This window comes from Aureobasidium subglaciale (genome assembly GCF_000721755.1).
Source record: "Aureobasidium subglaciale EXF-2481 unplaced genomic scaffold scaffold_26, whole genome shotgun sequence".
NCBI classification, from domain to species: domain Eukaryota; kingdom Fungi; phylum Ascomycota; class Dothideomycetes; order Dothideales; family Saccotheciaceae; genus Aureobasidium; species Aureobasidium subglaciale.
This window is the reverse complement of record NW_013566969.1, coordinates 125278-152816: the sequence shown is the minus strand read 5'-3', so window position 1 is coordinate 152816 and position 27539 is coordinate 125278. Positions and strand designations below refer to the sequence as shown.

Below are 27539 nucleotides of genomic sequence, written 5' to 3'. Positions count from 1 at the left end.
AGAAAGCAGTTTTTTTAGAAAGTGGAAATTCTCCGTTCTCGAAAAAATTCTATTGTTTTATTGTTGATGTTGCTCCCTTTCTTCTCCCTTATCTTTTGTCGTGGCTACTGATGTGTAGTACAAAGCTGTCATGCAATTGTTTTTCCCTGAATCTGCGACTTTGCCATGCTCTCGGCCGAAGAGTATTGATGGATATTCGAGGCGGAGCCATCTTCACCCATGGCAAAGTCGGCAAAAAGACAAACAATCGACATGTGTTGTATCGACTTGCTGCAGAAGCAAGACTTGAGATTGTAATGCGAGAAAGAGATGGATACAGAACTCGTCATCATCATATCCAGAACCGACTCAGGAGTGGAGGAAACCTCCTTCTCCTCCTCCTCCTCCTCCTCCTCCTCCTCCAAAAAACAAACATGATGTACCAGATGCATTTTGTAAACCCAGATCTTCAAACTCCTCCCACCAACAAGAAACGCCCCGACAAAACTTGAAGGAAATACGAAAAGTGTGTTCAGTAAGTAACACAACTACCTCCACACAGTTTTAGCCGAGGGCACATCCTTCCTTGCAGCCATACTCTGCGTACGAATAGGAGCCACACGCATACTTCCACCTCCTACATTGCTCTCCCTTGAAACAGCGCGGAGATTGGAAATGCTTTGAGCATTCTTCACCACAGGGGCCGAACGAGGACTCAACACATTAGTCGCCTCGCTTTTCTCGCTCTTAACCATCCGGCGGGCATGACTTGCTGTGAAGAGATTGTTCTCGTTGGATGAATTCGGTGAGCCATTTGCTTGGGCGGCGGGACTACGTCTGCGATGTCTATTCGAGCCGGAGGATACGCGCCTTCGCATGGCAGATTGAATTTGAAGTGCAGAGTCTTGGAGCGATCTTGTCGGATCGTCGTTGTCGGATGCGCTGCTGCCTATATGGTCGTCACTGGCAAATTCTGCGGACTTCTGGAGACGTATTGGTATGGGTGATCTCTTTGGTTGAAATGTGCTGTTAGCTTCAATCTCACGCAGGGGAGACAGATTCTCGGATGCCGCATTTGCAAGACTGGATAATGCTGGCATCACAGGTGATCCACCCTCTTTCTTGAGGAATCCTGCCTGGAAGCGGCTATTTCTCGATCGTAGTTCTGACGACGGCACCGGCGGAGGGGGAATGGGACTGGAGTCGAGGTTGTCTGACTGGTCGCTTGATTGCAAGACGTACTGTGATAAATCCGGAAGAGAAGGCTCATTAAGCGAAGAATCTATGCCTGGCGGTGTAGGCTGAAACTCTTCCAACTTCCCATCTTCAGTATCATCTCGCCATCTTACTCCACGCTTTGTAGTCTTGACTGGCGACTTCTTTTTAGGTGTTCCACCGCCATTAAAAGCCACCGATTTTCTTGGAACTCCCAGCTTTCTCCGCCTAGGTGATGCTGGAGATGGTCCCAGATTAGGAGACTGTCTGAATTGTGGAGGGTTCATGCTTGGGCGCATTTTGGCTTTTATTGGTGAAGGACCCGCAAGATTGATGGCCTTCTTCTTCTTGGGTGTTCCTGACCTTGTCGGCGGTACTGCTTGAGTGATTGCTAGACTGCCGTCTGGCTTGATGACTTGTGAAGTTGCTTCTGTACATGAGTTGAGTAATTTTGTGAGGACGAGTTTTGCTGCTTTGACAGCCTCTTGCTCGTCCATCTGCATAATCTGGCCGAGAATAGCGATGGTTTCGAAGTGTGCTTGTAACAAGACTTGTACAAGTGCGGTGTCTCCAGTCTTTTCTTGATTCAGGACGGCCGATTGTGCTTCCCGTTCTGCTCTACTCCTCAAAACCTCGACTTCCTGCTTCAAGCTCGCAATCGCAGGTGATGACATGGAAGTGGAAGCGTCAACTTCGTGCATTTGACGGATGCCGTTTTGGAGAGCAGTATCCAAAGAGCGCTCCCAACTTGCTTTCGCAAGACGCTGGTGGTAGTGTTGTCTGCTCGCCTCAAGCTCGGCAAGAACCCCTGTGGCAGATTTGCGCATTGATACCAAGCTGGACTGGGGCTCCTCATCCTCGCGATTCTCACATATCTGGTCGAAACTACCGATCCAGGCGGAGACCATGCCGATTCTGCGTTCGATCTGTCGTAAGCGCTTCATGTTGTTGATGTGCTCTTTTCTCTCGTCTGCTGCATGGTCGTATGCTGCACGAATCCTGGCCAGAGCTTCTTTCAGCAATGCACTTCTCTTGTCGTCAACCTTCTTGAATTTCGTAAAGGCGAGTGACTCAAACTCCTTGTGTTGTGCTTGTAGATCCTTGATGAGAGCCATCTGTTCATCAATTTTCTTGAGATAGTCCTTGACGTGGCGGTCGACATTATAGACGTTGCGAACGGCTTTGGTTTGGATATTCTTTGCTCTGTTGGCGTAGCGCAGGGTGTTTTGTGTTTCGTCAAAGTGAACGGAGCTAGGACTGACGCAGACTATCATGACGGTTCTGCAGTTGCCGCCCAGACTGAACTTTAGAAGACGGGTGAGTTTGCTGTTGCGGTATGGTACGTGGTTCTTCTTCTTGGGATCGCACAGAGCGTTGATGCATGAGCCTAGCGATAGCAATGACTTGTTGATGTTGGCGCCCTCGAGCAAGCGCTCGCCGCGGTTCTTTGTCGCCGAAGCTCTTTCCGATCCAGCCAAATCAATGATGGAGAGGGTCGCGAAGGTGGTGGGTTCGGAGTGGCCAGCGTTGCGATCTTTCTGAGCGACGTTGATTTGCAGGACGGCATGAGATCTGGAAGAAGTAGCGTTGGCTTCGGTAGGTGACTGAGTGCGGTTCTCGTTTCCTCGGATGAGCATGTCCATGACCTCGTTGACCTGAATGGAAGTTAGTCTGGGGACCGCAAGGTGGCTGATGGTAATGAATGGCACACACGTTCTGCGGACGATGCGACGTGAGGCCTGCCACCGAAACAGCCTGGTTGGCGTCTTCGCGCAGCATCAAGCCCTGGCCTTTCTTCGTGACCTCGCCGATGGGAATGAGCAGGTCGCGAATCGTCTCGTTGTAGATCTCGAGGTATGAAAGAGTGACTTCTGTCTGCTTCTCCTCCTGCATCTCGACAATCCTCTCAAACATTTCTTGCATGGTCAGGAAGATGATACCCGGCTGCTGAGCAGTACCTCTGGACAAAGTGTCAGTCTGTGCGCCCAGCTTCCCTTCTGGTGGGAACATACGTGATGGTGTGTGTCTTTCCGCAACCTGTAGCACCGTAGGCAAAGACGGTCGCATTGTAGCCGTCAAAGACGCTGTCGAGGAGATTCTTGGTCGTGGCTTCGTAGACTTCGGCTTGTGTGATGTTCTCGTCAAAGACTCGATCGAAGGTAAAGGGCTGGTCTTTTGTTCTTTTCCCACCCATGCCGGGTCGCAATCGTCCTTGGGTTGATGAGTCTTCTGGATCGAAGATCCTAGGAGCTTGTCAGTGACGCTGGACGAGGACTGATCATAATCTAGGCGTACAAGCATTTCTCATCCATGACCTTGATGACAGATCGGATGCCTTTTCCAGCAAGACGGACTGGCGCGGCAGCAAGATTGCCGTCGCCCAAGAAGAGGGGTCCATCATCGACACGGGTCAACTGCGCAGCCTCCCGGATCGTAAAGGGTCGAACGCGAACGGCGACGGTGATGGACGAGGCGCCGTCGATTGCGCCAACTGCCATGTTTGCGTCCTCGGCTTTGTTTTGTTCGTGGTATTCGTAGGTGATGGCCAGGTGGTGCGCAAACAGGACGGCAAGAGAATAGAATTGACAGCCACCAGGGCGTGTCGTTGTATGAATTGGCTAATTCTGTTTGGGCGTGTTGTTTTTGCGCTCAGCTTCGGACTGGTGTAACACAACAAATGCATGTGCTCTTTGTTTGCTCTTTCCCTAATCGGGACGAGCTCCCGCTCAGGGTCCCCGTCATCTCGAGTCCGCAACACCTCCGCCAACACACTAGGTAGCGTTACACAACTGCAGCATCATCAACTGTATTAGTCTTCATGAACATAGTCATACTGATTTGGGCGGTATGCTGCTTGAAGATCTACAGATTTCAAGTGTGTCTGTTTCTTCCTTGACTTGAATCCTTTGGCAGGCTAATCAGCCCTCTCGACATGGTCGAGTCTATGCGTTACCGATTGACCAAGCGACAGTGACATGTTCCGCCTCGACCCTTCTCTTGTCTGTCAGCTCTTCCTTTCTCTCGATGGACAATCCGTCCGTGTCGTGTCTATACCACGAAAAACTGCCTCCAAGAAAACGTTGTTCTGTTTACTAGAGTCAGGCACACGACACATCGTGCGAAGATGGAAGCCTTAAGATGCAAGCCGTACTCCAAGCTTGTAGCATAGCAGCGAGCAGCAATCTCGATTCCCCTCGCAAGAGAGGAGGGTCAAGTACTTGCTTCGTGACAGGCCTGTGCCAACTCTAGGTCTTGCTGATATTCCAGTGCACAGAAAGTTACTACTCAAGTTCATACCTGAACTGGAAGTCCTCTGATGTCAGGACATTGTGAACTCATGGTCGACGTGACCAACGTTGAGAATACAAGAGCTTGCAATGTCACGCCTGACACTACGCATGAGACCTGACGACAGAGAACCAATAACGATATGAGCGGTCGAGAAGCGAAGAGCAGTGTCAAGCAGTATTTACGAGTTTCGTCGACAGGACGATGAGAAAGGACCAGACTGCTACAGGTGTATGAAAACTTGTCACAAGAGCATGTGGGAGAGGGAGAAGAGAGGATTCGCAAGCAGCGATCAATGGTTGTACGGCAATGATAGACATGTCATAGCATGCGCCTCCATTTTAGGATGATCTTGCTCTTTCGAGTCCGAGATAGGCCTTTTGACAAAATTTGGGTCTTTTGTTGGGGGTTCTGTGCTTGGATTACAATACACAAGGGATCTTGCTTGATAAAAGTCCCACCATTCCCTGCGCCAGCCAGCGCCTTTTTGAAAAGAGCTTTCTCCTTCAACCCTTGGCCTGCCTCTTTTGTTGTGATGTCATGAAAGAAGCGAAAGCATTTATCGGACAATACCCTCGAATCTGTTCTTGAACCACTTGACGGTCTCGGCCTGGTTGATGCGGTGAGAGGCACCAACCTTGGTCTTGCAACGGCGGCGACGAGCGACACGCTCACCGGGACGCTCCCTGAGATGGCTGTCAGTATGTGTGTCGAGATGATAGAGTCGAAGGAATATAACTTACATGCAGCAGTAGAAGTCCATACCGTAGATACCGATTCCGGGGTCGTACTTGAGACCGAGATCGATGTGCTCGTTGATACCGAAACCGAAGTTTCCGGTCTCGGAGAAGTTGCGCTTGCGGAGCTCGTACTCCTTGACCTTGAGACCACGCTCGATGATCTCCTCGGCCTTGGGGCCACGGACGGTGACGTGGACAGCGATCTTCTCGTTACGGCGGATACCGAAGGTACGGACAGTGTAGCGGGCCTTGGAGTAGACGGGGGTCTGACCAGACAGCTGCTCGAGAACCTTGGCGGCACGAGTAAGTCTGTCACCAGACTCACCGACCGAAATGTTCAGGACGAGCTTGGAGATGCGGAGCTCGCGCATGGGGTTGCCAGACTTGTCGCTGCCGGCATTGTCGCCAGAGTTCTGGTCAGCCTGCTGGGTGGAGTTCTGTCCGCGTGCCTGCACAGGACGTGTTAGGTTATGTGTTCATCCATTTATGTTTGTTCCACAGGCTAGGGAGAGGGCAGGCCTGCATCTGTCGACGACAACGACGACGACGATTGTGGTCTGTGGGTGTGCGAGTGTCGAGTGGATGTGATGTATGTCCGTCTCTTTTCTTCTTCTTTTCTCTTCATCCGCATCCAAATCGCAGGAGGGCGTTGCGAGCGTCAAGCGCAAGCGTGGCGAGGCGCAAATCGTCGTCGTCGTTGAGGTGGAAGGTGCAGACCATGGCTCCCAGCTACGGAGGCAGGAATTTGCTCACCATTTTGTCGGTATTGGGCGTTTTGATCGATGAATCGTTTGGCGCTGGAGGAGGAAAATCGAGAAAGGCGAGAGATTCGTCCAAACTGTGGGTGGTGTGCGCGCTGGATTAGCGGGGCTTGGCATCGGGACTCGGGAAGCCGCGGTTTCCCCTTCCAAGTGCGACCCTGTCCTCAGCTCTCACAAACCCTGCTCTCAGTCAGGTCAGTTGAAGTGACACGGTCATGATATCTTCAATGAATGTGACCCATCATTGACACAAGTCACGTCTCACAGCTCCACCTGTATGAGGCCTTGGACTTGAGGTGCAGGGCCATGAACGGGCATGTCCGCCGTCAAGTAACCCGTACACGGTACACCCAACGTAAATCAAGTCATTATGGTTTCGGGGTCACTAGTGTTCGTAAGATGCACCTGTTCAAGGGCTCTTCAACCATCATCGGGATAGGATGACTATTCCAAGCCATATCAATCACTGCACGTGAGAGCTGGAGCGGAGTTTGGAAGACTTCTCCGCTCGTCCTCTGTAGCCGATAGCGGGCTTGAGCGTCTCCACCTTTGGAAGCGCGAGTTGAGTTGAGGCAGCCTTGGTCAGCCGGAAGTTGTTCAAGACGCTGTGAAACATCTTTCCTCCAGATCAATACCATAATCACAATTCAAAATGGCGGCAGCAATCAAGGCCCTCAATGCGAAGATTCGCTCAAACCCCTACACCGACTACCTCTGCTCGACCCGTGAGTTATTTCGCTCCGACTCGAGTGCTGCTTTGCGCCGCAATCAAGCACAATCACAGGCGCGATTGCATGCGCTCAACAGTCACTTCAACACATCACTCTCGACTCAGACCTCTTACTAACATGGATTTCCCTATACAGACTTCTGGGGCCCCGCATCCAACTTTGGTATTCCTCTCGCTGCCGTAATGGACACACAAAAGGACCCTGAAATGTAATTCAAGCCCTTCCAACACCTTATCGAGCTGCGCCAATGGGACCTGATACAAGAGCTTGGGACTAACACACATCCGCGACACAGTATCTCTGGATCCATGACCGCTGCTCTCTGCGGCTACTCTGCCACATTCATGCGCTACGCCTTTGCCGTCACCCCCGTAAACTACCTCCTCTTTGGCTGTCACTTTGTCAACTTTGGCGCACAAGTGACTCAGGGATACAGATACCTCAACTACTGGAAGTATGTCATTCAACCATCGCCCGGACCATTTCCGTTGTCAATACTGACAACCCCTTTCCTAGCTTCGGTGGTAGAGAGTTGAAGCAAAAGGCCACACAGGAGGCTTCTCACATTGCCGATCAGGCCAAGGCCGCCGCTGCAAAGGTCGAGTCCAAGGCCAAGGAGGTCGCCAACAAGGTCACCAGCTCATAAACAATACCAACATCTTGTTCATGGAATTCACTTCCAGCACACACTAAAGTCCTCGAGCACGTGATTGATGCATTGGATACCACACGCACCACGCGACCAGACCTTGTCAGGGCTAACAAGTCGGGCCATGAGGTCGAAGAAGAGCTTTGCACGTATATCTGGGGACGGCTATTCCATGGTTACGCTGCCAAATGTCCATAATCGTTTCATAATGAATGAATCTTTTCCAAACATCAACTTTACTGCTTCATCAGACTACGCTTTACTAATCTCCTGAATACGATTGTCACAGGACCATCCTGTTGATAGTTTAGAGTCTATATTGAGGGGCAATGCATTTCTTCCTACAGTCTTGGTCTCTACTACTGGAGAAGTGTGATCAAAACGCTACTCCGTACTTCTTGCTCTGAGAAGCCGAAGTCCAGAGACTCGACACCCCAATGATTCGAGAGATCAGAGGGATCCTGCAGAAAAAGATGCATTAATAAGTTATTCCAAACACTTCCGGCTCGAAAGCCATTAGAGATGCTTGGATGTTCGTTCTTGCCCGGCGGCCGGCGAGCTGGATGAATTGGGCAGGTGCTCTTGCCGATCACGTCATCGTATCCAGAGTCCCATCTCTCGCTCCAAGAATCTGGTGAATTGTCCATCTCAATCACAAACACCATCGCAATGCACTTCTCAGCACTTGTTGTCGCCTCATTGGCGTCTGCTTGCCTTGCAGCGCCTAGTCTTGCCGCAGACCAGCAGCCAATCGGTGCTTCGGAGCACAACAGCATCGGCTCATCATGGAGCAAGGAATTGATCTCGCTTCACCGTCACCTCATCTCCACTGAGTCAATCAGTGGCAATGAGTATGATGTTGGAAAGTGGTTGTCTAAGCACTTGAAGCATGAAGGCTGGGCCATTGAGACGCAAATGGTCAACGGTGACAAGTCTCGTCTCAACATTCTTGCCTACCCGGGCAAGGTGCGCAACGCAGACTTGTTGATTTCGAGCCACATCGACACTGTTCCTCCTTTCTATCCTTATAAGATACAGTCCAACGACTCCGAGACTATCATCTCGGGACGTGGAAGTGTGGATGCCAAAGCTTCTGTTGCTGCTCAGATCATCGCTACCAAGAAACTTCTGGCTGAGAAGAAGCTGAAACCTGATGATGTTGCTCTGCTATATGTCGTTGGCGAAGAGGTTCATGGCGATGGTATGCGCGCCGCCAATGCGCTCAAATTGACACCCAAGACAATCATCTTCGGTGAGCCGACTGAGGGCAAGCTTGCAACGTGAGTGCCATACGATGCCTCTGAGCAAGGACTCAAAACTGACATATGCTTCAACAGTGGTCACAAGGGAATGCTTGGTTTCACGCTGAATGCTTTTGGCAAGGCCGCACACAGTGGTTACCCATGGCTCGGCCGTAGTGCCAACGAGGTGCTCGTAAAGGCACTCACTGCATTGATGCAGCTCAGTCTCGAGCTGCCTAAGAGCGAGAAGTACGGATTCACCACCATCAACCTTGGCAAAATCGAAGGTGGAGTGGCAGGCAATGTCGTCGCTCAAAACGCCAGTGCCCAAATTGCCATCAGAATTGCAGCAGGAACACCAGATGAAATTGGCAAGCGCGTCCAGGAAGTTATCAAGGCCGCAACCAACGAATTCAAGACCCCCGGCCATGAGGACGAAGAAATGTTTGAAATCGTATTTGCAGGCAAGGGTTACGCTCCTGTCGACATCGATCACGACGTCGAAGGCTTTGGCACAATCACTGTCAATTACGGCACCGATATCCCCAACCTTGACAAGCTCGATGGACAAAAGAGATATCTATATGGGCCTGGAAGCATTCTCGTTGCTCACTCCGATCACGAGGCTATCACGCTCAGCGATCTGGAAACCGCCGTGAAAGACTACGAAAAGCTAATTTTGCATAGCTTGTCATAGAGTTTAAGGATGAGGTAGCTGGGGCTTGAGCCTCTGTAAGGTGTCATTTTTGCATGAGCTGGTCCGTTGGAGCGAGCTGTATCAACATGTAGATATTATCGAGATGGGATATTTGCTGGAGCCGGCGTCCGCGGACCAGAATTGAAAGTCATTTCTGCAGACATCTCATATGAAAGAAGGAACGAGTGTGTGATGGGAGAGGAGAATGCGACATGACTAGAAGAAACACCGAGACGCCAGGGTGTATAAGAAAATAGCACCGTGTTTCGCGATACGCAAACCTAATCTCGAGTCGACTTGCGAACGTACGTAGGGCTAGCAAAAGAGCTTTTCACATCTTCCAAGACTCTCCCAAGAAATAGATCGGGGGACAAGACGAAAACATACGGAAGAGACGGATGTGCCGGCAAAGAAGTACTTTATCGTATTTCGGTGAGCATTCCAGCGGTGGGGTAGATGCGGTGGTTGAGATAGGGACACGACAGACATTCATGCAAGGCAACAAGGCATGCCAGGTTTTGCAGCCTCAGGGACGTAATTTGACCAAGTTTTGGGTCGGTAAAAGTAGCTTGGTAGGATGTTGACGTTACGATTTTAGGTTGTTCTGCAGGTGTGAGAACGCGCGTCTTCCTTTGCCAATCTTGAAGCCAAGATTTCAAATGCTTAGCATGAGCATGTGTGTCAGACTAGCGCGCAGTCGCAAGGTTTCGGCATGCTGATGAACCACTCACAAGACAAACAAGGGACCGAGGGCCAGCAACGGGCGTGGTAGGCGAGTCGTTTGGTGGTCGCGTAGCGCCATTCCCGCCATCAGGCCCTACGTAAGCATCGTATCGTGTCCATGGCGATTGCGAAACGAGATTGAGGGCGATCGAGTCTTTTCTGCAAACAGCATGCCTGCTGTTCAAATAAGGTAGCCAGCATAGCCACACTCTTGAACAAGCAGCAGCGATCGGTATCTTTAGAAACAAGGTGCAAACTGGTCGAGCGTTCTCCGCAATATCACATGCGTGTCGACTGAATCGATCTTGTTTATCGCCGACATGAGTCGACTGCACAGCGGTGCCCACGAGAAGGGAGACGACGCGCCCGAGCCCATCCACCTCGATGCCGACCGTCAGTCATCCACAGCAGACAGTCATGACGCGGAGAAGCAGGGTCTGGTGAATGGAAATGCGCACCACGACAACTCACACGCCGAGCGCGCTCAGCAAAAGGAGGAAGCCCAAGCGAACAGCGACGAGGCCAAAGCAGAAGGCTCGACGGACGGCGAACCTGCAGGAGGCTACGATGCGACACCAGTACCGCGAGCGCCGCCAGGGTGGACCGTCAAGATCACCTTCCACCGCGCGACGAATCTGCCCATGGCCGACGTCAACTCGCTGTCATCGGACCCCTTCGTGCTAGCCCAGATCAACACTGCGATGCCAAAGCGTCATAAGGAAGACCCTTTGCTACGCATGCGCACCCCCACCATCCGTCGCAACACCGACCCTGAGTGGAACTTTGACTGGATTGTCGGCAACATCCCGTCGTCGGGCTTCAAGCTCAAGGCTCGCGTTTACGATGAGGACCCGAATGACCATGATGATAGACTGGGCAATGTTCACATTTCGATCCATGACATCAACGAGAACTGGCCTGGAATTGAAGAGCAGCCATATAAGATTATGAAGCGCTCGGGTAGCAAGCGAGCCTATGCCATTCGCGCTGTCGCTGCCTGTATGAGCAAGGCCAAGTCCATGCACGGCGACCTCTACGTCAGTATCAAACTGCTCGGTCGCACTGATATCGACAACGGCGGCCACGTCTTTACTATTGGCCCTTCATGGTGGATCAAGCATCAAGCTCCCATGCTCGGGCGTCTCGCCGGCCGCAAAGAGCCCACTGGAGGCGCTACCGAGTCCGAAAAGGAAAAGAACAAGACCGAACGCTACAACTTCCAGGCCAACCAGATCCAATTCCGCGGTCCTGTGCCTGATGGCCTTTACCACCGCTACGTCGAGTTCCGTCCTTTTGTCAAGGCCATGTTTACCTCCACCGGCGTCCGCGGCTTCGTCCTGTCGAAAGCCCTGCACCACCAACACGCTCGAGTCTACAATTTCGACCGCACAACAAAATGGGGTCACTTCCCCCAAGGTCCCTGCAAAGAAATGACACAAGCCTTCCTCGACCTCGTCCACTACGACGAAGGCGGCCGCATCTTCACCTACGTCCTCTCCCTCGACTCGCTCTTCCGCTTTACAGAAACCGGAAAGGAGTTTGGAATCGACATGTTGAGTAAACACACCATGCACAGCGACGTCAGCGTGTACATTGCCTTTTCTGGCGAGTTCTTCATCCGAAGACTGAAATACAAGAACAAGCCTCCACCACCAGATGCAGCAGATTCTGGCAGTGCGGGCAGTGAGAATGGCGACTCTGCACATACTGACGGTGCGAATGAATCACATCCCCCTCACGACCTCGACAATGGCCCTCCAAACGACGAACCGCCAAAAGATCCCGCTCACTACCAACTCGTCATTGACAACGACAGTGGCACATACCGCCCCAATGCCAAGATGCTACCTCTGCTCAAAAAATACCTCGCCGCCAACCTCCCAGGTCTACACATCCAGACCCTCGACTGCCAAGCCGACGAGCAGAAGATGAATCGCATGAAAAAGGCACAACGCGACAAGAAAAAGAAAGAAGGTGATCAGATCGTCTATGCACAGGCCGGTAGCGACGCGAGTAGTATTAGCAGTTCTGATGAGGAACAATTGGATGCTCTTGCAGAAGCTGCAGGAGAGGAAGATGCAGCTGGCGGTGGTGCAACAGGGCTTGCGCATCAATTGAAGCAGGATGCTGGCTTCAAGGGGAAAGCGAGGTTGGATCATTGGAAGCATAATTTACCTGGGCAGGCTAGAGATTGATCTCCAGAGGAGATGGGAGGATAGGTTGTAATGGTGTGTGAAAGAGAAAGAGCGCGGGATCGCTCTGATTGGTGGTGGTGAGAGAAAGCGGTCGATATTAATGTGTTTTTGTTTTCCTCGTTTCTTGTATTTTTCTCTGTCATTGATTCCTTGACATGACGAGAAAGTCTTTATGACACTGCGCTTTATACCTAACACTCCCCTGTAGTTTCGAGGTTTTTCCGGAACATAATACTGTGCTTTATTCTTTACTCTGTTTACATTTCTTCATCCTATACTGTCTTGGTTCTTTTAAGGGAATTTCTCGATGACTTGTTTTTTTTTTGACACTCTCAGCATGTAATCGCTTGCCGGGCCGGGTGTGTTATCTGCATGATACGGCTTGTCTTGGTCGCGTCGTGGGATGCATCAAGTACGTCATTTGGTATGACAATTTTTCGAAGCTTTATTTCATTGACTGGGAGTACGTCTCTAGAAATGTCTCTTGCTAATCGCCCTTTTCCCCGGCTTGTTGGCAGATGTATAGATATGGCTGATGTACTATACGTATCAGATACCATCGGAGTGTCATACACAACTATGCCTGGAACAAGTTATTAGTCGTGATATCGTGAGGTTCCAAGGTCGGGTTCTAGATCTGCGATATCAAGAATAGAAAATCATGTCTTCGAAGCCAAAACAGCATTGAATCATTCCCTTAAGCTTACAGCCTCTTCTATATAATATTTAGAGTATCTAACTCAGATATCAATCACTATATCTCTAATATTCCTCGTGGTAGAAAGGAATATGTGTTTGCAAGGCTTGCTCAAGGTACAACCCTGACCGTGTTTCGACGCACGACGCTTTGTCATTGGCATGGCAACGTACATCGTCTGCTGCTCTGCTACCTACTTCCATCACATGGGATAGGGGTTCCCATTTCATTAGGCCTTTCCGGTTTTGCGTCAACTCTTGCATTTTTGAGGTATTTCGCTTATGTGAGGGAAGCGAGTGATTAGGAAGTGTGTGTTCGGGAAATGTTGGTGCATCTGTTCGATATCACCGTGAAAGCTTCATTGAAGAGCATACTATGCTTCGTATACCGTAAACACAAAGTCAAGTGTGATCAATGAATGGTCTAGATATCTTTCTAGTCTCGCACTGCTCTCAAACGTCAGCTCGAGCAGTTTTTTCCCCGTAAATATGCATCTGTTGCCGGACAGGTGGCTATGTACCCTCAAATCTGGGTTGTCTTTGAGAGGTCTGAGGCCAACCTTATTGCCGTAGAAGCCTTGTCTTACTGTTTGACAAGAATCCTCACAGACCATGATTGCACTCCTGGTGTGGCCGCGCGGACTCAGCTGCTGAAGATAGCACAGACTATCGAAAGAGCGCATCTTTGTACCAAGTACCTTGCAGAATGTGTCCAGCGTACGATCCAGTCATGCTCGAGGGTGCAATTTGGGTGCTCAAAAGTCAATTGAGAGACTGAACCTTGCGAAGTGCAGCTGTATGTTGCGACCTCGACAAATTCACCCAGTCTTGTTTTTTGAGGCGGTGTTTTGGTTTCGATGACTATGCAAGGGTCAGGCGCTAGCAGGACGCAAGAAGGGCATTGAAAGGCACGTGGAACAGATGCTCAAGAGGTCAACTTGTCGCGCATCGGGTCGAGGACCGGGGCTAAGCAATCGTGCAGGGAGAAACATACCAAGACCTTGCACCGCACTTGACAGAACGCTTGATTGAAATTTTGATACAAGCATCCGGAGACTAGATTTCAGCCCAGGTCAATTGTCCTGCATCTTTCTAGTCCAGATACGTATTAGTGAGTCGGACGCTTCGAGCCTCCTCACCACATCGTGATCAATAAATCGAATCCGGGGAAGCTACACTTGCAGAGTGAAAGTCGGGTGGACGAGAGCTGATGATCCAGCCTCAAGTCCCGTGTCTCACCCATGGGGACGGCAGACAACGCGCTAAGGTTGCACGACAGCCGGTCGCGTCGCGGGGTGAGTCCACTCTAACGACATCGTCGTTCGAACGCGATTTTGGCTTGGAAACGAACGGGTGTTGTTGGGTTTGTTGTTGTCGCAGTCGTCGAAGAAATTTGGCTGCTTGCTCTACATCATTACAGGTCTCCTGCAGGAACAGAAAGCGAACCAGCAGGGACGTTCCAGCCGCAAATGAGACTACCCATGGGCGGTCAGCTTATGATGCGAGCCATTCTCGGACGAGATTTTGCCGAGTCCGAGCTGGAAGAATCACGCTCTTGTCCAACACGGTCTCCTTCTACGCCAGGTACCGAGGTACTCCTTACACTAAGGTTTTGATCCTTCGAATCGACAAGTCCCCTCGAGCCCCTTCAAAGCCCGTCAAGCCCATAAAATCTTCAGCTGATGTCCATATCTCTATGGCGCAAATGGTGAGTTTTACCTTCAAGCCGCTCGCAAGGGCATTTTCTAGTGCTCGATGCAGCCGAGATCTTTTCTATACCAGAGTCTAGATGAGGGAGCACTGTGGTATATAAGGTGGGCAATCTTCAGCAGATACCTCTCAGAATCACACTCATCTTCCGTTCCAATCCAATCTCATCCAGGATCAAAAAGATGCGTTTCTTATCCTATGCTCTACCTGCTTTAGCGGCCAATTTGGCTGCTGCTTTGCCTCGTCCCCAGGACATCGATCTTGATATGGTCTTGGCCGCACCAGACCCGACTTTCACTCAAGATCCCACTGCAACGGCACAGATTGTGGCCATCGACACCGCTGCTGTCGTCGCCGAGGCCACAGCTGCTGTCTCTTCGGTCAGCATCGAGATTAGTGATGTTCTTTCGGCAACCGCAGTCGTCTCTAACCTCAAGAGAGCTGCTGCCACCACTTGTGCGCCTCAACCCGCCGGAGCAACGTCTGCTCCCACATACGCCCCTGGCCCAGACACCGACAATGCTTCTGCATTTCTTGCGAACCCTTACTATGCTTCTGTTGCCTCCGTCGCAGCTGCGCCGTCTGGCTACACCCGATCATTCGTTGCCCAGCAAGGTTCCAACAACGCGTAAGCCTCAATGTCCTCTTCTAGAGAAAATCGGCTGACGAAGACCAGCTTCGGCTACCTAGGATTCTCGACTCTCGACGACTATGATGTTTCCAAATGTCTCAGTCGCTGCTCTGCCGTAGATGGCTGCGTCTCAGTCAACATTTACTTCGAGCGCGACCCTTCCGGTACGTCACTCATTGTTTGATTCAAGACGCATACTGACTTCAACATCTCAGTCGACCCCAATGATGCAGGCTGCCCCAATCCAGCCTCGGTCACCATGATCAAGTGTGTCTACTGGGCGTCTGCGGTCACCGGAGATACGGCCGTGAACGTCGGTCAGCCTCGTAGCAAGTTCGTTGTTGCGATTGCTGGGTCCAACGGCTACGTCAGCAACCAGATCGCCACGCCAGATGGCTTCCAGGCCGGCGTCCCTTATGGCAAATTCGCTATCAACGCGCCTTACGATGCTCAGGGCTACAACACCTTTATGGGATCTAAGATCTTCACCACAACCTGGGATGTAAGCTCTTGCTCTAAATACTGCGACGCTCAGACTGCATACAACAAGGCCACTGCCCCTAAGGACGGCACTCCCTACAAGGTCTGCAATTTCTTCAATACCTACGTCTTGACCGCACACAAGGCCGATGGATCTGTTGTCCCTCAGGGACAGTACTGTGCTCTGTACACCGAGGCTTGGGACAAGAGCTACGCAGTCAACGGCGGGCAATTCAGAGGAAAGGATCAATACCTTGTCTCGTACAGCTTCGGATATCCGAAGTCAAACCCCGGCATCAGCCCTACTGTCGGCGATTCGCAGGGTGCCGCTTATCAAGCTGTTGCTGATATCAAGTGGTCTTCTCTGCAGCCTTTCTGCAGCACACTCCTTGGCTACTCAATTCCCGTGAGTAGCGTCACTGCGGTGTCGACCACTACCACTGTTACCACTGTTCAGGGAAGAAACACAGTCACTCCTACAACGAATCTTCCTTACATTTACAAGAGAGCTGCCCAAACTACTCCGGCTGGGCTTTCAAAGTATCAGCCGTCTGTTCTCTCTAGCGCCTGCAGTATGGTGGTCACCAGCCCTACTGTTACCTCTACCACCACTGCAGCTACTTCGGTTACGACCACAGTCAGCACCGCCACCGTAGCAGCACCTCCAGTTGCAACTGCTTGTGTGCTCAACCCCAATGACGCTTACTCTGAACAATGCGCAGATGGATCATCGTGCTCCATGCCTGCAACTTGTTTCCTCCAGCCTGATGTTGACAGCTGCTTCAGTGGTTATGGCATTGACGCAGGTATCTACTATTCCATCAACCACCAGTGCGAGTTATACTATGATTGCTGTGGTAATAACGGCGGTTCGCAACACAAGCTCAAGGCCAGAGATACAGACACAATCTTCACCAACGAGTCCGTTCCTGTCATCCCTGGTGCGATCGTCAAGATCCAACCAGGAGTTTCGGTTAAGCTTCCCAACTTGTCTTCTTAGACTTGATAATTTCGTATTTTGCTCGATTTCTGGAAATTCTTGTTTCCGACAGAGGAGTCTACAGAAGTCTTTTTTTTTTTTAAATAGTCTATTAAGCAATATTTTCTTACCTATTTCTACACATCTATTGGAAAAGCTGTCAAAGTGTTCCAAGGACCGATTGACATGACCATATCTTGAGGCTATCGCATTAACAAAATTGCACAAGTATAAGAAGGACTAGGCCACATGACAATTATATTATATGGCTTGATAATCACTTATACCTAACCTAACAAACCAATATCTCATAGCTTACACTTTCCTAGAAGTTGTTGGCTATTTGGTAGAAAATGTAAAAATTATCTATTGACTTTGTAGTAAACCAATAGGTGACCGTCGTCTTAATCAGATCGGTGTACAATTTCATCAGACCTTCCATCCATGTCAAGTCTCGTGGCTTTGGGGTACATTGAAGAAATAATCGGATTGTAAATAATACAGGTATCTTTTATTGCATGAAGAAACACTCATCTCCTCGCAACACGAAAGCACCAACCCAAAATTCGAACCATGCAGAATGCCATTTCCATATCGCTCCTTCTGTACTTATGAGTAGCTTTCTACTCTTCATCCTCCATATCGTCTCCAGCCTCGATGAACACCAATCTAGTGCCCTCGGCAGCGGTCTGCCAAATCTGTAAAACATCGTCAGCATCAAGATCATCCAATAAGCATGAGTAAAGGAAACACTCACATCAAGATCAGAATACTCATCCAAACAAGCCTCCAATTGCTGAAGCGTGAAGCCCTTCGCAAGAACTCTTTCCCTCACACGACGCAGATCAAGTTCTCCACGTCCCTCACCAGTAGCAGCAGCACCACTCTCACGCATACCTCGCACAAGGTTAAAGATACGAGAGCTCGCACTCATATCTCCACGACGACTGCGATCGTCATCATAAAGTGACGCTTTACTGACTTCGGTAAGACGAAGAGCTTCATCTACATCATCTGTGATGACCTCTTCTGCAAATCTCAGACGTGCAAGTGCTTGTGATAATCTCATGACACCAAGCAGTGTACGTGGTGAGGTATGTGTGAATGTCTTTTTCGCACTTTCGTCCCTCTTCTGTTGTTGGCGCAGACGCACGTAAGCGCCGACCAGGTACTCAGAGACGACCTTGGGGATTGTGGGGCGGAAAGAGCGGGCGCGAGCGACCCACTGACGGACCTCGTTGGGCGAGAAGATGAGACCGCCGCCTGCAGGTTCGGGATGAGCGTTGTGGATATGCACATAAGTGACATGGCGAGCGAGATCTTCGTCCGCGTCACGAGAAGGTGTATCAAGAATAAGGAAGAGAATGTCGAATCTACTCAGCAGAGCAGCTGGTAAATTGATGTTTTCGACGGGGGAGATGCGAGGGTTGTAGCGACCGTATAGCGGGTTAGCGGCTGCGAGAATGGAAGTGCGTGCATTGAGGGTTGTGGTGATGCCGGCTTTGGAGATGGAAATGGTTTGTTGTTCCATGACTTCGTGGATGGCTGTGCGATCACTGTCGTCCATCTTGTCGAATTCATCGATGCAGCAGGTACCGTTGTCTGCGAGGACAAGGGCACCTCCTTCGAGAACCATCTCGTCTGTTACGGGATCTCTCATGACTGCAGCAGTGAGACCAACACCACTTGAACCACGACCTGTTGTGTAGACACCACGTGGTGCGACCTTGGTGATGTACTTTAGCAATTGCGATTTGGCAACACCGGGATCACCCATCAAGCAGACGTTGATGTCACCACGAATGCGCATACCATCGCCCATCTCTTTCGTCACACCTCCAATCAGTTGCAAGAGAAGGGCCTTTTTGACATCGAGATGGCCGAAAATTTCAGGAGCGATAGACCTGCTGAGGTACTCGTAGAGTTGACCCGACTGTTCCAAATCGGCCATACGACGGACGGTGCTAGGAGCAAGGACCATTGACTCATATGCTTTCTTGTGTTGGTGTACGTATTGCGCCTCGAGGTAGGTGTCTGTCAAGAGACCGGCCTTGATAGCTTTGAAACCGGTATACGGTGTAGGAAGGAAGATACCAGCAACGTCAACAACATCACCAGGGTTGATTTGGCGGGCCAGAGAGCCGTGACAATAGATGGTCAATTGACGAGGGATATGGCCAACAGGGACTTGATCCGACATTTCCTGGATCTTGACTTCCTGGAAAGCCAGGAACTTTGAAGCGCGAGTTGAATGCAAGAGCTGGCCCTTGACGTTGTTCTTCTGGCAAGCATCCGAGGGACATTGTACCATGGGCGTGTACTGCTTTGTCGTGACGGGCTGGAAGACTTCCTGACCACAACGATCGCAAGAGTATGCGTTGACCAGGACAGCGGGCTTGACGTCCGACACTCTGATTGCAATACCACGAACAGTGATAAGGTGGCCCAGATGTTCGCCGCGCACTTGACGAACTGCCATTGCTTTGCTGCTCTTTCCATCGCTTGACCCCGAGGGGGTGACGGGCTTGAAGTTGAGCGTGTAGCGGCGGGTGAGGGCGGGAGGGAAGAAGGAGTCGGGGGCGTTGTTGTCGATGGCGTCTTCGAGGGCTTGTTGCATGACACGGTTCGCGTTCTGTCTCTGAGTGAGAATCACATCAATGACATCGTCCTTGAAATTGACGTCGGTGTTGGCTTGTGGCATGAGCTTGTCGACGGCGCGCGAGAAAATGTCAATGTAGTGGTGTGCATTGCGCTCGATTGAAGACACCAGCTTCAGTGATGCGCCGCCGTCTTCTAGCGCGTTCTCGTATTGCTTCAAGTCGTCCAAGTCGATCAGGATATTGTCGGCCTGCCTGTCTGCTATGCGCTGCAAGCGGTCCATGTACTTTGTTTTTGACCGTCTTTGTTGTGCAGCTCCGTCTGCCCTCTCATCCATGAGATCGTATTCATCATTGTCATTGTCGTTGATATTCAATTCGTCCAGCGCATCCTCGGCCTCGGTCGATGATGATTTATATGAGCGCAAAAAGTCCTCGAAAGCAGCTGTTCGACTTGTTCAGTGCTTTGTTTGCGTAGGGGTCCTGGGTCAAAACAAACCTTGCTGCTCCTCGTAATTGATCAGAGAGGGGTATGTAAGGAGCGCCATGACTGTTTCTGATCTCCTCTAGTCTACAATTGTCCGACACACGGCAGCTTGCTTGGAAAAGATTGATGGGTTGTGGGTATGACGGGTCTGGTGGCAGGGAGTGGGACTTGGATGCGAAAGCTAACAACGCGAAGCCAATCCACCGACGCGAATTTACGCGCGAATGATTGGCTTGGCGCGCGAGACCGAGAGAGCATCCACTCTGCCAACCTCTGGACCCAGGCCTTTATAGCAACAAGTCTATTCCCCGTCTATGTACCCCCCGACTCCATCGGTACCCTCGACTCCATCGCATGACTGCCGGCTCGGCTGACTCCAGAAATCTCTCACATCCTAGTGTATAAAGCTCGGCGCGACTTCCAGCTCATTGAACACGCGGCCAGCATGTCATATCGAGCAATTGTGCCTTCTTGACGTAGGCAGCCAAGCACTTGCTTGCTCCAGCCACGATCTAATCATGTCGCCGAGCTGATTGAGTGGGTATGCTATGTACAAGGGCCGTCTCAAGAAGAGGCACATGCTTGACTAGTTACTCAATCAGACTCTGTGCCTCCCGACCACTCTTTGTACCATCATATCGCTCTGCTGTGAACTTCTGCTGCTGCTATGCCGTGTGATAAGAAGACCCCGCTCCATTGGTACGACTCGCAGTAGGCTTCACATGCCTACAAACCCAGCCTTCTGAGACCTTCGCCTGGTACTGCTGCTGTTAATCTAGAACAAGCCGAAACGCAACGTCGCCACGAAAGGTGTTGCAGACTAGTATTTGTCCATCTGCCCGGTATACCGTTATATCAAACATCTGCCGTCATATGCATAACCATGCCTTTGGGAAGCCGGGCCCTAGATATGACGGTTGTGATGTGAGGGGCTGGTGACCGGATGCAAAGCATCCCCACCCCGAATCAAAATTTGTTTGCATCATGTTAGCAACCTTCTTCGTGCTCCATGCAAGTCAAGCATTTTGTCATCGCATGTCGGACGGCACCGCCATTCGACCATATCGAGATCGCGTCAATCCATGTGGCTAGCCGAAGTGGCTGTGCTCCGTCATCTCACCTTGATTGCGGACTGCTCCCCCTCCTTCCAAACCTGCTGGCGAGCCACGCACGCCACAGATCTCTCAAGTCGTCATTCGTGAATCGCGCCAAATCCGAAATTGCAGACGAAGAAAAGAACGAGACCCATGTAGTTTCTCTGGCTTGTGCTCTCACCTGTCAGGTAAAGTCAAGAGTCAGGGTTTTCGTTCCCAGCCTTCTTTGACAGCAAGTAATGCCATTAGGCGGCCCGGAGTCGGCTGGCTGTCGGCTTGCTCGTGTGAAAAATGCATCGTGACTTGTCCACTCTGGTCTTGCATGCAGCATGAGAAGTATCGAGCACCGGATGGAGATGGGATCTAACGGGCGGGCAGATAGAACGGGGTTAAGTGTTACAGAAGTCAGAGACAAGCCTGATTGGCCAAATGACATGCATGAATTAGAGGTAGCTAAACACGAAATCCGGATCTTGAGGCTGAGGTCAACAGGTCCGTGAAACGAATCCTTGCCGTCCATCGCTCCTGACAACCCACTCTCCCAGCCACTTGTGGTTTGCGCTTGGACACAGGCCATCCAGCGCAACCCCTACAGCAAAGAACGACATGGTTTTCTTCTCTTAAACTCTCCTTCCCCTCTTCTGCAATTCCCTGCACACTACCTGCCATTCTGTTCTCAGCTTGCAACGGCCTCCAACCGACATCACATTCGTTAACAGTTCCTATTCGTCGGGACCTGAGCCGCTGTGGTTGTGGCTGTGCCGTTTGCAACTACACCGTTTTATTCTCCCCCTTCTACCCACCATCTTCTCACTCTGCAATCGTGCGTAATCTACCCCTCGCCGTTGATTAAACATTGACATGTTCAAGACTCCTTCGTAAGTACCGAGTCGTTCCTGCTTGTCTAGATGCTTGGTGTTGATGTATCTGCAGCTTCAGGTCTTTTAATAGACCGAACGGACGCCGTAATTCACAAAGCGCTAAGAGTCCGTGATATCCATCCTCGATCTTGCTAGCAACGAATATTGACCATTCTCATAGACAACGAAGATTCCCCGACTCTGGATACAATGTTTTCTCAAGAGCCGCAGTCTTCTGGCAACACCTTCTCTCAACGTCTGGCGAGACCACGAACAAAGCATAGCACTGATGGTCTGGGCAAAGCTGAAACGAGGTCCACAAGGATGACTCCGATCAACACTACCAATGATTACACCGAAGACGCCCGAGTCTCATTATCCAACGATTCGCCATTGAGCTTTACTGGATCTGCCTCTTTCCGAAACTCCGAGTCGCCCTCGAGGCCAACACCCAATTCGGTTAATGAAGTTCCCAGGCCAAGGAAGCACTCAGTGGTCACTTCTGGTAATGCATCTAAGCGCCACACAATCGCCGTAGACAACTCCGATGTCGATGTTGCTGCGGCCATTGCTCTTCTCCAAGAGTTAAAGAAACGTGCATCGCCAGAAGATTTGATTCTTCTCCACAAGGCGTTGCTTCCCACCAGGAACGTGGAGCGAACCATCGCTCCTGCTAAGCCCGAGGTCAAGGATTGCGAAGAGCCGATCTCTCCACTTATTCGAAGAAGCTCATTACTTCCAGCTGGTGTCAAGACCCGCTTATCTCGCGAGCTTCTGAGAAACCACTCGGACAACAATGTTACAGGGCGCTCAGCTTCCACCTCTAGACAGCGTGCACTGGCCGAGTCACCAAGGCTGGATGTACCACTGGATTTTGAAGCCTTGGATCTAGCTGAGGGGATACCCGAAGTTCAAGGAGGCCGTCCCACCACGCCATCTGACTTCTATCCTCAGATTGGCACATACAAGATAGGCTCCTTGCGTATCACCAACGGATCCGCTTCGCCAGAGCCAGCTCGTCTTCTCAAAAGGGTCGAGAAAGCCGCTGTCCAACACAAGCCTTCGGTATCAGGATCAATCTCTGGCGAAGGTTTCATCACTGCCGATGAAGGAGAGACTAGCCCAGAACTTGCCCGCCCCAGTCGCGCCACACTCGTCTCTCTACGAGCACCACGAAGAAGTTCCGAGCACGAAATGGCCAGGACTTCGTCAGAAACCCGCGCAAGGTCAAAGAGTAGAGGTCCTCCGGTTCGTCGTGGTCTCGAGGCCGAGACAAGTAGATCTGCTCCTCAGCCAGCTCAACCGCAAGTCGCGCAGCGTGCTTCCGAATATGCCCAGGAGTACACTTCCGAGTTCGAGACCCTGCAAAATCCTCACATGAACAGTCCAGAACTGACGACCGTTGTCTCGCGTCTAAGCACGGTACAAGATGAGTCTCCAGTCGAGGGCGATGTCAACGCTCGTGAGGAAGCTTTGAGGCAACTCACAGGTGACGCACCATTGGCAGACGACCGTCGTGCAAAGCCCCAGTACCAGCAACACCTTGGCGCTGCTCGTCCCCCTATGACCAAGAGTGACAGTGGATATAGCTCAGAGGCATCGAGAAGATCGATCATCAGGGATAGCCAATGTGATGAATTTCTTCACGCTGCCCTCGGTGCTGCCGACCAAGCCGAGCGCACTCGCTCTAAGGAGCTGCCTTCAGTCCCATCTGCCAGACCTTCATTGGAACGAATCAACGAAGACAAGGTGTCGTCCCCTCACTCGCCATACATCCAGCAGCAGCTTTCAGCTGTGCAAAAAGCAGAGAGGCACAGAAGTCTACCAAGCTTCTTCTACAGGAAGTCCTCGAGCACATCTGTCAACACTGTTGCTACGACACCTGTGACACCGGCCAAACAAACCAGGAAACTTCAGAAGTCTCGCCCTCGTTCGCAGATCATTGTCCCGGAGACAGTGCAGGAGCCAGAGCCAGAGCCTGTCTTACCAGATATCGAACCTGAATTTGTTGAAGGCGCTTCAGAAGATCTTTCTGTCAATTTTTCTCGCCCAACACGTCGATTGGAACGTGGTTCATCATCCTCCCCCCAGAACAAAGTAGAGGATGACGTTGATCCTCGCGGAAGAGGTCGTAGTCGCAAGCATGATGTCTCGACCACTGCTGCTGAAGACTCGCCTGACGGTACAGGCAGAAGGAGGAGCAGAAGTCTCTTCCGTTTCCGCAGTCGCAGCAGAAGTAAGAGTCAACATCGCCGTGGAGAAGAGGTCGTTCTCTCTGTCGCCGACGAGCCCCTTCCTACTCATGACTTCTCCGATTTCGGCACAGTAGCACAATCTCTTGGTCAATCGCCCTACGATATTGCTACTAGACGTGTCAAGCAAATGGGGGCTTACGATCCATCTAAGCCTTGGTTCTACCCTCATGAAATCAGTCGCGCCGCTCCCAAGCCTGAATCCAGCTCGGAGATGCGTCAAAGTCGTGACAAATCCGTCGACCGTAGCAGACAGGACAGAGAACGCAGCCAGAGTCGTCCCCACGAGTCGATTGATGCTGTACTGTCAAGCTCGAGACCGCCAACAAGAGGAAAGTCGAGAAGATCTCAAAGCGCTCACAGCACTGTCACTCCACGCATACCAGAATCAGTGCCCGAGCTGCCGAAGCAAGTCGAGACAATGTCTGGTACCTTCTCACGTCCCGCATCAAAAGATGGCACGGTCAGAGTTGGCACTATTGATTTCGGCACAGGTTTTGCACAAGGCCGTCTTGAACCCATTCTTAGCAGCTCTGAGAAGGCAAAGACAAGACGTCGTACGCAGTCCGTTTCTGCAAGAGCCCGCCCTAGTAGTGCTGTGGTTCCTGAAGAGCCGATGCCCCAACGCGAAACGCAGAAATCGATACCACTATCCTCGAGCGAAGCACTCAAGTCACCAGTGCGCGAGCTACCTCAGGTACCTGCAAAGAAATCCCCACGAGCAGCATCTCGTGAGCAACCCCAAGCCCCATCTCGAGCACCACCAAGGGTCCCAGCACATGGGAAGCAACCCGCCAACGTGCAGCCTGTATTGTCGGTGTCCACGAATTCCGCCCAGCTCAAGGTCTCAGCCTCTGCACCTCACACGCCTGTCTCGCCAGTATCTCCCAGTGCAAGACCTTCTTGGGAAAGCCAAGCGTTGGCCTGGCGTGAACGTAAACAAAACATGACTGAGATGCTCTCGTCTCCCGCGGGCGAGAGAAAGAGCTTCATCGCTCCCAAGCCTACCTCTCCGGCTATTCAGGCTTACTCACCCACGATGCAGGCACCTCGTCGTGCTCCGACTGTGATTGTGTCTCGATACATCACACCGCAGAGCTCAGAGTTCGCCATGCATTTAAACGAAGAGGACCCTTACAGGAGGCTTCACTCTGACAATCCTAGTGATCTGCGTCCTGCCCAGGAAGATGTCGAACGCACTGACTCCAGCTCGACCTACCGTACTGCCACTTCGGAAAGATCTCAAGACTCTTTCGCGTCCAGAGATAGCGCTAAATATCGCGCGTACCACCCTGTTGAGGACGCTGCTCCCGAGAGGACTTCACACTCATCAGCTCCTAGGAGCAACACCACCCAGAAGAGATCGAGTCGTGTGATGGAGCAGCCTGCCCCCCAGCCCATGCCTCGACCTCAGCGTCGCTCCACGGCACCCACAGAGAACCAAGACGTTGCATTCGACAGATTCTCTGGCGGCTTGGGCTATGGATGGGAGCGTGGCGTCGGTTTCGCCGGCAGTGCTGGTACAAGACAAAAGAATGACAGCAAGGCTGCTAGAAGAAGTGTGGTCATCAGCCAGGACTTTGGCGTTGATCTGAGCGATGTGCCTGTTTTCATGATCAGAAACTAGGATTGGATTTGCGTGTAGTGATGGGGGGATAGCATGGATGGGACATGGGAGGTTCTGCACTGGTTTGGCTATGATGAACGAACAACATATATACTTTTAATGTCTATAGAAATCTTTATTTTTACTTCTAACTCGATTAGATGATCATTAACTCGGAATGATATCTGGTGATCCTGACATTGTGATTGTAGGTGTCTGCAAAAGGTGGCAGTTGTCGCAGTCGGGTCGATGGCTCATAGCATTTCCTTGCAAAGGTTAGTCGGCTTCGAAGCAGATGTAGGCAAAAACAAAATGGATCAGGTTAGGTACTCTCTCTCCAGCGCAAACGTAAAATGGTATCAAGAAAAACAGCAGATGACAAAACAGCAGAGCAAGAAAACACCACATCACCTTTCCTTTCCACCTATCCCTCCTCTTGTCTTGCAAGACTTCCCTCTCACTGACCCTTGCTCATAACCCTCTGGAGCATATGCCCGACAACATTCCCCCTATTCTCCTTCTTCGGCTTCTGATCCATACTCTCTCCACCCTGTTGCTGAGGATTTCTCTTCCTCTCCTCCTCCTCCGCTCTCTGCCTACTCGCATTTCTCGCCGCAATATCCACAATCTGATCTTTACTCAAGCTCGCCGTATTTCCAGCACCTCCTCTTCCCCATTGGAAGTTCTTTTCCGGTTCGCGGCCGGCGCGGGGGTGGGCTTCTACGTCTTGGGTTTGACGGGTTATGTCTGGGTGGACGTTTGGTTGCATGTTTCCTTGCCCGCCGCGGCCGGTTGTGTAGGTTTGGGATTTTATGGTGGGGGTTTTGAGGTCGGTTGGGGGGAGGTTTGGGGAGGCGGGGGCCATGTTGCCTGTGGGGAGAGGAAAGAGTGTTAGTGGGTGGGTTTCTTCAAGGTGAGTGGTTTGCGATCGGTTCGTCTGGAGGAGGTAGATTGCGACCGTCCTCTCTCAAGATAGAGTGGTATGCGATCGTCTTTTGCTGGGGAAGTGAATTGTGTGCATGGATTCGTACCTGCTCCGCCACGGCCATATGATAGGTTGGCCATTGTTGCGATTGAGTGGTTGAAGAGCGCGAGCACAGAGTGATGATGATGGTGTCTGAGTATGCGGGGTTCAAAGTCGAGATGCGAAGAGCGCAATGTTCAAAAGTCGCTCGCGGTCGCAAAGTACGGCGCAAGACGTCGAACGTTTTGATTTTACCGTTTTTCGCTTTGGGGAGGCGTCGGTGGCACTTGGATTACAGAGTAGTCGCAAAGGAAGGAGGAAACAACAGCGACTCGAGATGAACAAGGAGATGATGGGAGATTTACATGCTTTCTCTCTTCCCGCCCACACCAAACATCCGACATTGGCATTTGCTGTTCCACGTGCCCGAGTAAGAGGATTTTGGTGCGTTTCCATAACGTAAATGTTCGTCCACTGCCCAGCTGGCACTTGGCATTCCATTGGTGCCATCTTGGCTGCCAGAGTTTGATACCAACTGGCCGACGAGAAGAGTAAAGAGCTGCCTTGGCCAAGAGAAACAAAGAAGGAATATTGAATAGAGTTGTCGCAGAAATGGGCGGGTATGATGGTTGATAGATAGGAAGCAAAAAGAAATGCCATTAGTCACCAATCAGACAAGTACGACGATGCTGGGAAACTCGATAGCGGGTGTGATGTATCTTTTATGCGGCGCCAGCATTTGCTCGTCTCTCATGGCAGAAGTGTATACACGACCTCAACCTTCAATGGCTCCATATAAAAGCCATCTGCTGTTAACTCTTTCCCAGTGATCCTGCTGCAATATGAATGACAATCGTGCTTTATTGGTAGTTGTCTCGATGCCTGGTATCGAACGGCAAGTGCTTGGCTGTGGCTGAATAGGAAAGCACCAACCGCTCCGTAGCAACTTCCGTAGCCCGCCGGC

At 51.2% G+C, this 27539-nt stretch overlaps 11 protein-coding genes across 11 annotated transcripts; 6 read left to right on the top strand and 5 right to left on the bottom strand.

Annotated features, from left to right (window-relative positions):
- Positions 1-12: 12 nt before the first annotated feature.
- Positions 13-710, top strand: AUEXF2481DRAFT_452388 (uncharacterized protein). Its single transcript, XM_013484863.1, has one exon. The coding sequence runs from the start codon at positions 111-113 to the stop codon at positions 489-491; it is 381 nt and encodes a 126-aa protein (XP_013340317.1). The 5' UTR covers positions 13-110; the 3' UTR covers positions 492-710.
- On the bottom strand, positions 528-3692 carry AUEXF2481DRAFT_69512 (uncharacterized protein; the record flags this gene model as incomplete). Its single annotated transcript, XM_013484828.1, has 4 exons — positions 528-2849; positions 2908-3154; positions 3207-3437; positions 3490-3692. The coding sequence occupies 4 exons, from the start codon at positions 3690-3692 to the stop codon at positions 528-530; spliced, it is 3003 nt and encodes a 1000-aa protein (XP_013340282.1).
- A 1341-nt stretch (positions 3693-5033) lies between these two features.
- On the bottom strand, positions 5034-6164 carry AUEXF2481DRAFT_452160 (uncharacterized protein). The gene is made up of 3 exons (XM_013484862.1): positions 5976-6164; positions 5226-5659; positions 5034-5168 (listed from the first exon to the last, which is right to left on the bottom strand). Exons 1-3 carry the CDS (start codon positions 5976-5978, stop codon positions 5042-5044), a joined length of 564 nt encoding a protein of 187 aa, XP_013340316.1. The 5' UTR covers positions 5979-6164; the 3' UTR covers positions 5034-5041.
- A 202-nt stretch (positions 6165-6366) lies between these two features.
- On the top strand, positions 6367-7713 carry AUEXF2481DRAFT_43714 (uncharacterized protein). The gene is made up of 4 exons (XM_013484791.1): positions 6367-6708; positions 6850-6922; positions 7010-7168; positions 7231-7713. The coding sequence occupies exons 1-4, from the start codon at positions 6636-6638 to the stop codon at positions 7358-7360; spliced, it is 435 nt and encodes a 144-aa protein (XP_013340245.1). The 5' UTR covers positions 6367-6635; the 3' UTR covers positions 7361-7713.
- Positions 7714-7893: 180 nt separating this feature from the next.
- On the top strand, positions 7894-9301 carry AUEXF2481DRAFT_48170 (uncharacterized protein; the record flags this gene model as incomplete). The annotated part of the gene is made up of 3 exons (XM_013484811.1): positions 7894-7997; positions 8155-8643; positions 8701-9301. 3 exons carry the CDS (start codon positions 7894-7896, stop codon positions 9299-9301), a joined length of 1194 nt encoding a protein of 397 aa, XP_013340265.1.
- Positions 9302-10344: 1043 nt separating this feature from the next.
- On the top strand, positions 10345-12219 carry AUEXF2481DRAFT_48169 (uncharacterized protein; the record flags this gene model as incomplete). Its single annotated transcript, XM_013484810.1, has 3 exons — positions 10345-10464; positions 10504-12040; positions 12083-12219. The coding sequence occupies 3 exons, from the start codon at positions 10345-10347 to the stop codon at positions 12217-12219; spliced, it is 1794 nt and encodes a 597-aa protein (XP_013340264.1).
- Positions 12220-14807: 2588 nt separating this feature from the next.
- Positions 14808-16736, top strand: AUEXF2481DRAFT_8237 (uncharacterized protein; the record flags this gene model as incomplete). The annotated part of the gene is made up of 3 exons (XM_013484768.1): positions 14808-15253; positions 15302-15420; positions 15472-16736. 3 exons carry the CDS (start codon positions 14808-14810, stop codon positions 16734-16736), a joined length of 1830 nt encoding a protein of 609 aa, XP_013340222.1.
- Positions 16737-17338: 602 nt separating this feature from the next.
- On the bottom strand, positions 17339-19650 carry AUEXF2481DRAFT_48168 (uncharacterized protein; the record flags this gene model as incomplete). Its single annotated transcript, XM_013484809.1, has 2 exons — positions 17339-17413; positions 17473-19650. 2 exons carry the CDS (start codon positions 19648-19650, stop codon positions 17339-17341), a joined length of 2253 nt encoding a protein of 750 aa, XP_013340263.1.
- A 2313-nt stretch (positions 19651-21963) lies between these two features.
- AUEXF2481DRAFT_32745 (uncharacterized protein) lies at positions 21964-25632 on the top strand (the record flags this gene model as incomplete). The annotated part of the gene is made up of 1 exon (XM_013484778.1): positions 21964-25632. The coding sequence occupies one exon, from the start codon at positions 21964-21966 to the stop codon at positions 25630-25632; it is 3669 nt and encodes a 1222-aa protein (XP_013340232.1).
- Positions 25633-25866: 234 nt separating this feature from the next.
- AUEXF2481DRAFT_451752 (uncharacterized protein) lies at positions 25867-26703 on the bottom strand. Its single transcript, XM_013484861.1, has 2 exons — positions 26643-26703; positions 25867-26481 (listed from the first exon to the last, which is right to left on the bottom strand). Exons 1-2 carry the CDS (start codon positions 26674-26676, stop codon positions 26069-26071), a joined length of 447 nt encoding a protein of 148 aa, XP_013340315.1. The 5' UTR covers positions 26677-26703; the 3' UTR covers positions 25867-26068.
- Positions 26611-27435, bottom strand: AUEXF2481DRAFT_451731 (uncharacterized protein). The gene has a single exon (XM_013484860.1). The coding sequence runs from the start codon at positions 27233-27235 to the stop codon at positions 26744-26746; it is 492 nt and encodes a 163-aa protein (XP_013340314.1). The 5' UTR covers positions 27236-27435; the 3' UTR covers positions 26611-26743.
- Between the last annotated feature and the right edge of the window lie 104 nt (positions 27436-27539).

Coding starts and splice junctions, on each gene's coding strand:
- AUEXF2481DRAFT_452160 (XM_013484862.1), bottom strand. Junction 5,169..5,225: donor ATGGACTTCTACTGCTGCAT/GTAAGTTATATT, acceptor CAGCCATCTCAG/GGAGCGTCCCGGTGAGCGTG.
- AUEXF2481DRAFT_451731 (XM_013484860.1), bottom strand. CDS start 27,235: ATGGCATTTCTTTTTGCTTCCTATCTATCAACCATCATACCCGCCCAT.
- AUEXF2481DRAFT_451752 (XM_013484861.1), bottom strand. CDS start 26,676: ATGGCCAACCTATCATATGGCCGTGGCGGAGCAG. Junction 26,482..26,642: donor ATATGGCCGTGGCGGAGCAG/GTACGAATCCAT, acceptor CTCTCCCCACAG/GCAACATGGCCCCCGCCTCC.
- AUEXF2481DRAFT_43714 (XM_013484791.1), top strand. CDS start 6,636: ATGGCGGCAGCAATCAAGGCCCTCAATGCGAAGATTCGCTCAAACCCC. Junction 6,709..6,849: donor CGACTACCTCTGCTCGACCC/GTGAGTTATTTC, acceptor TTCCCTATACAG/ACTTCTGGGGCCCCGCATCC. Junction 7,169..7,230: donor AGATACCTCAACTACTGGAA/GTATGTCATTCA, acceptor CCCCTTTCCTAG/CTTCGGTGGTAGAGAGTTGA.
- AUEXF2481DRAFT_452388 (XM_013484863.1), top strand. CDS start 111: ATGTGTAGTACAAAGCTGTCATGCAATTGTTTTTCCCTGAATCTGCGA.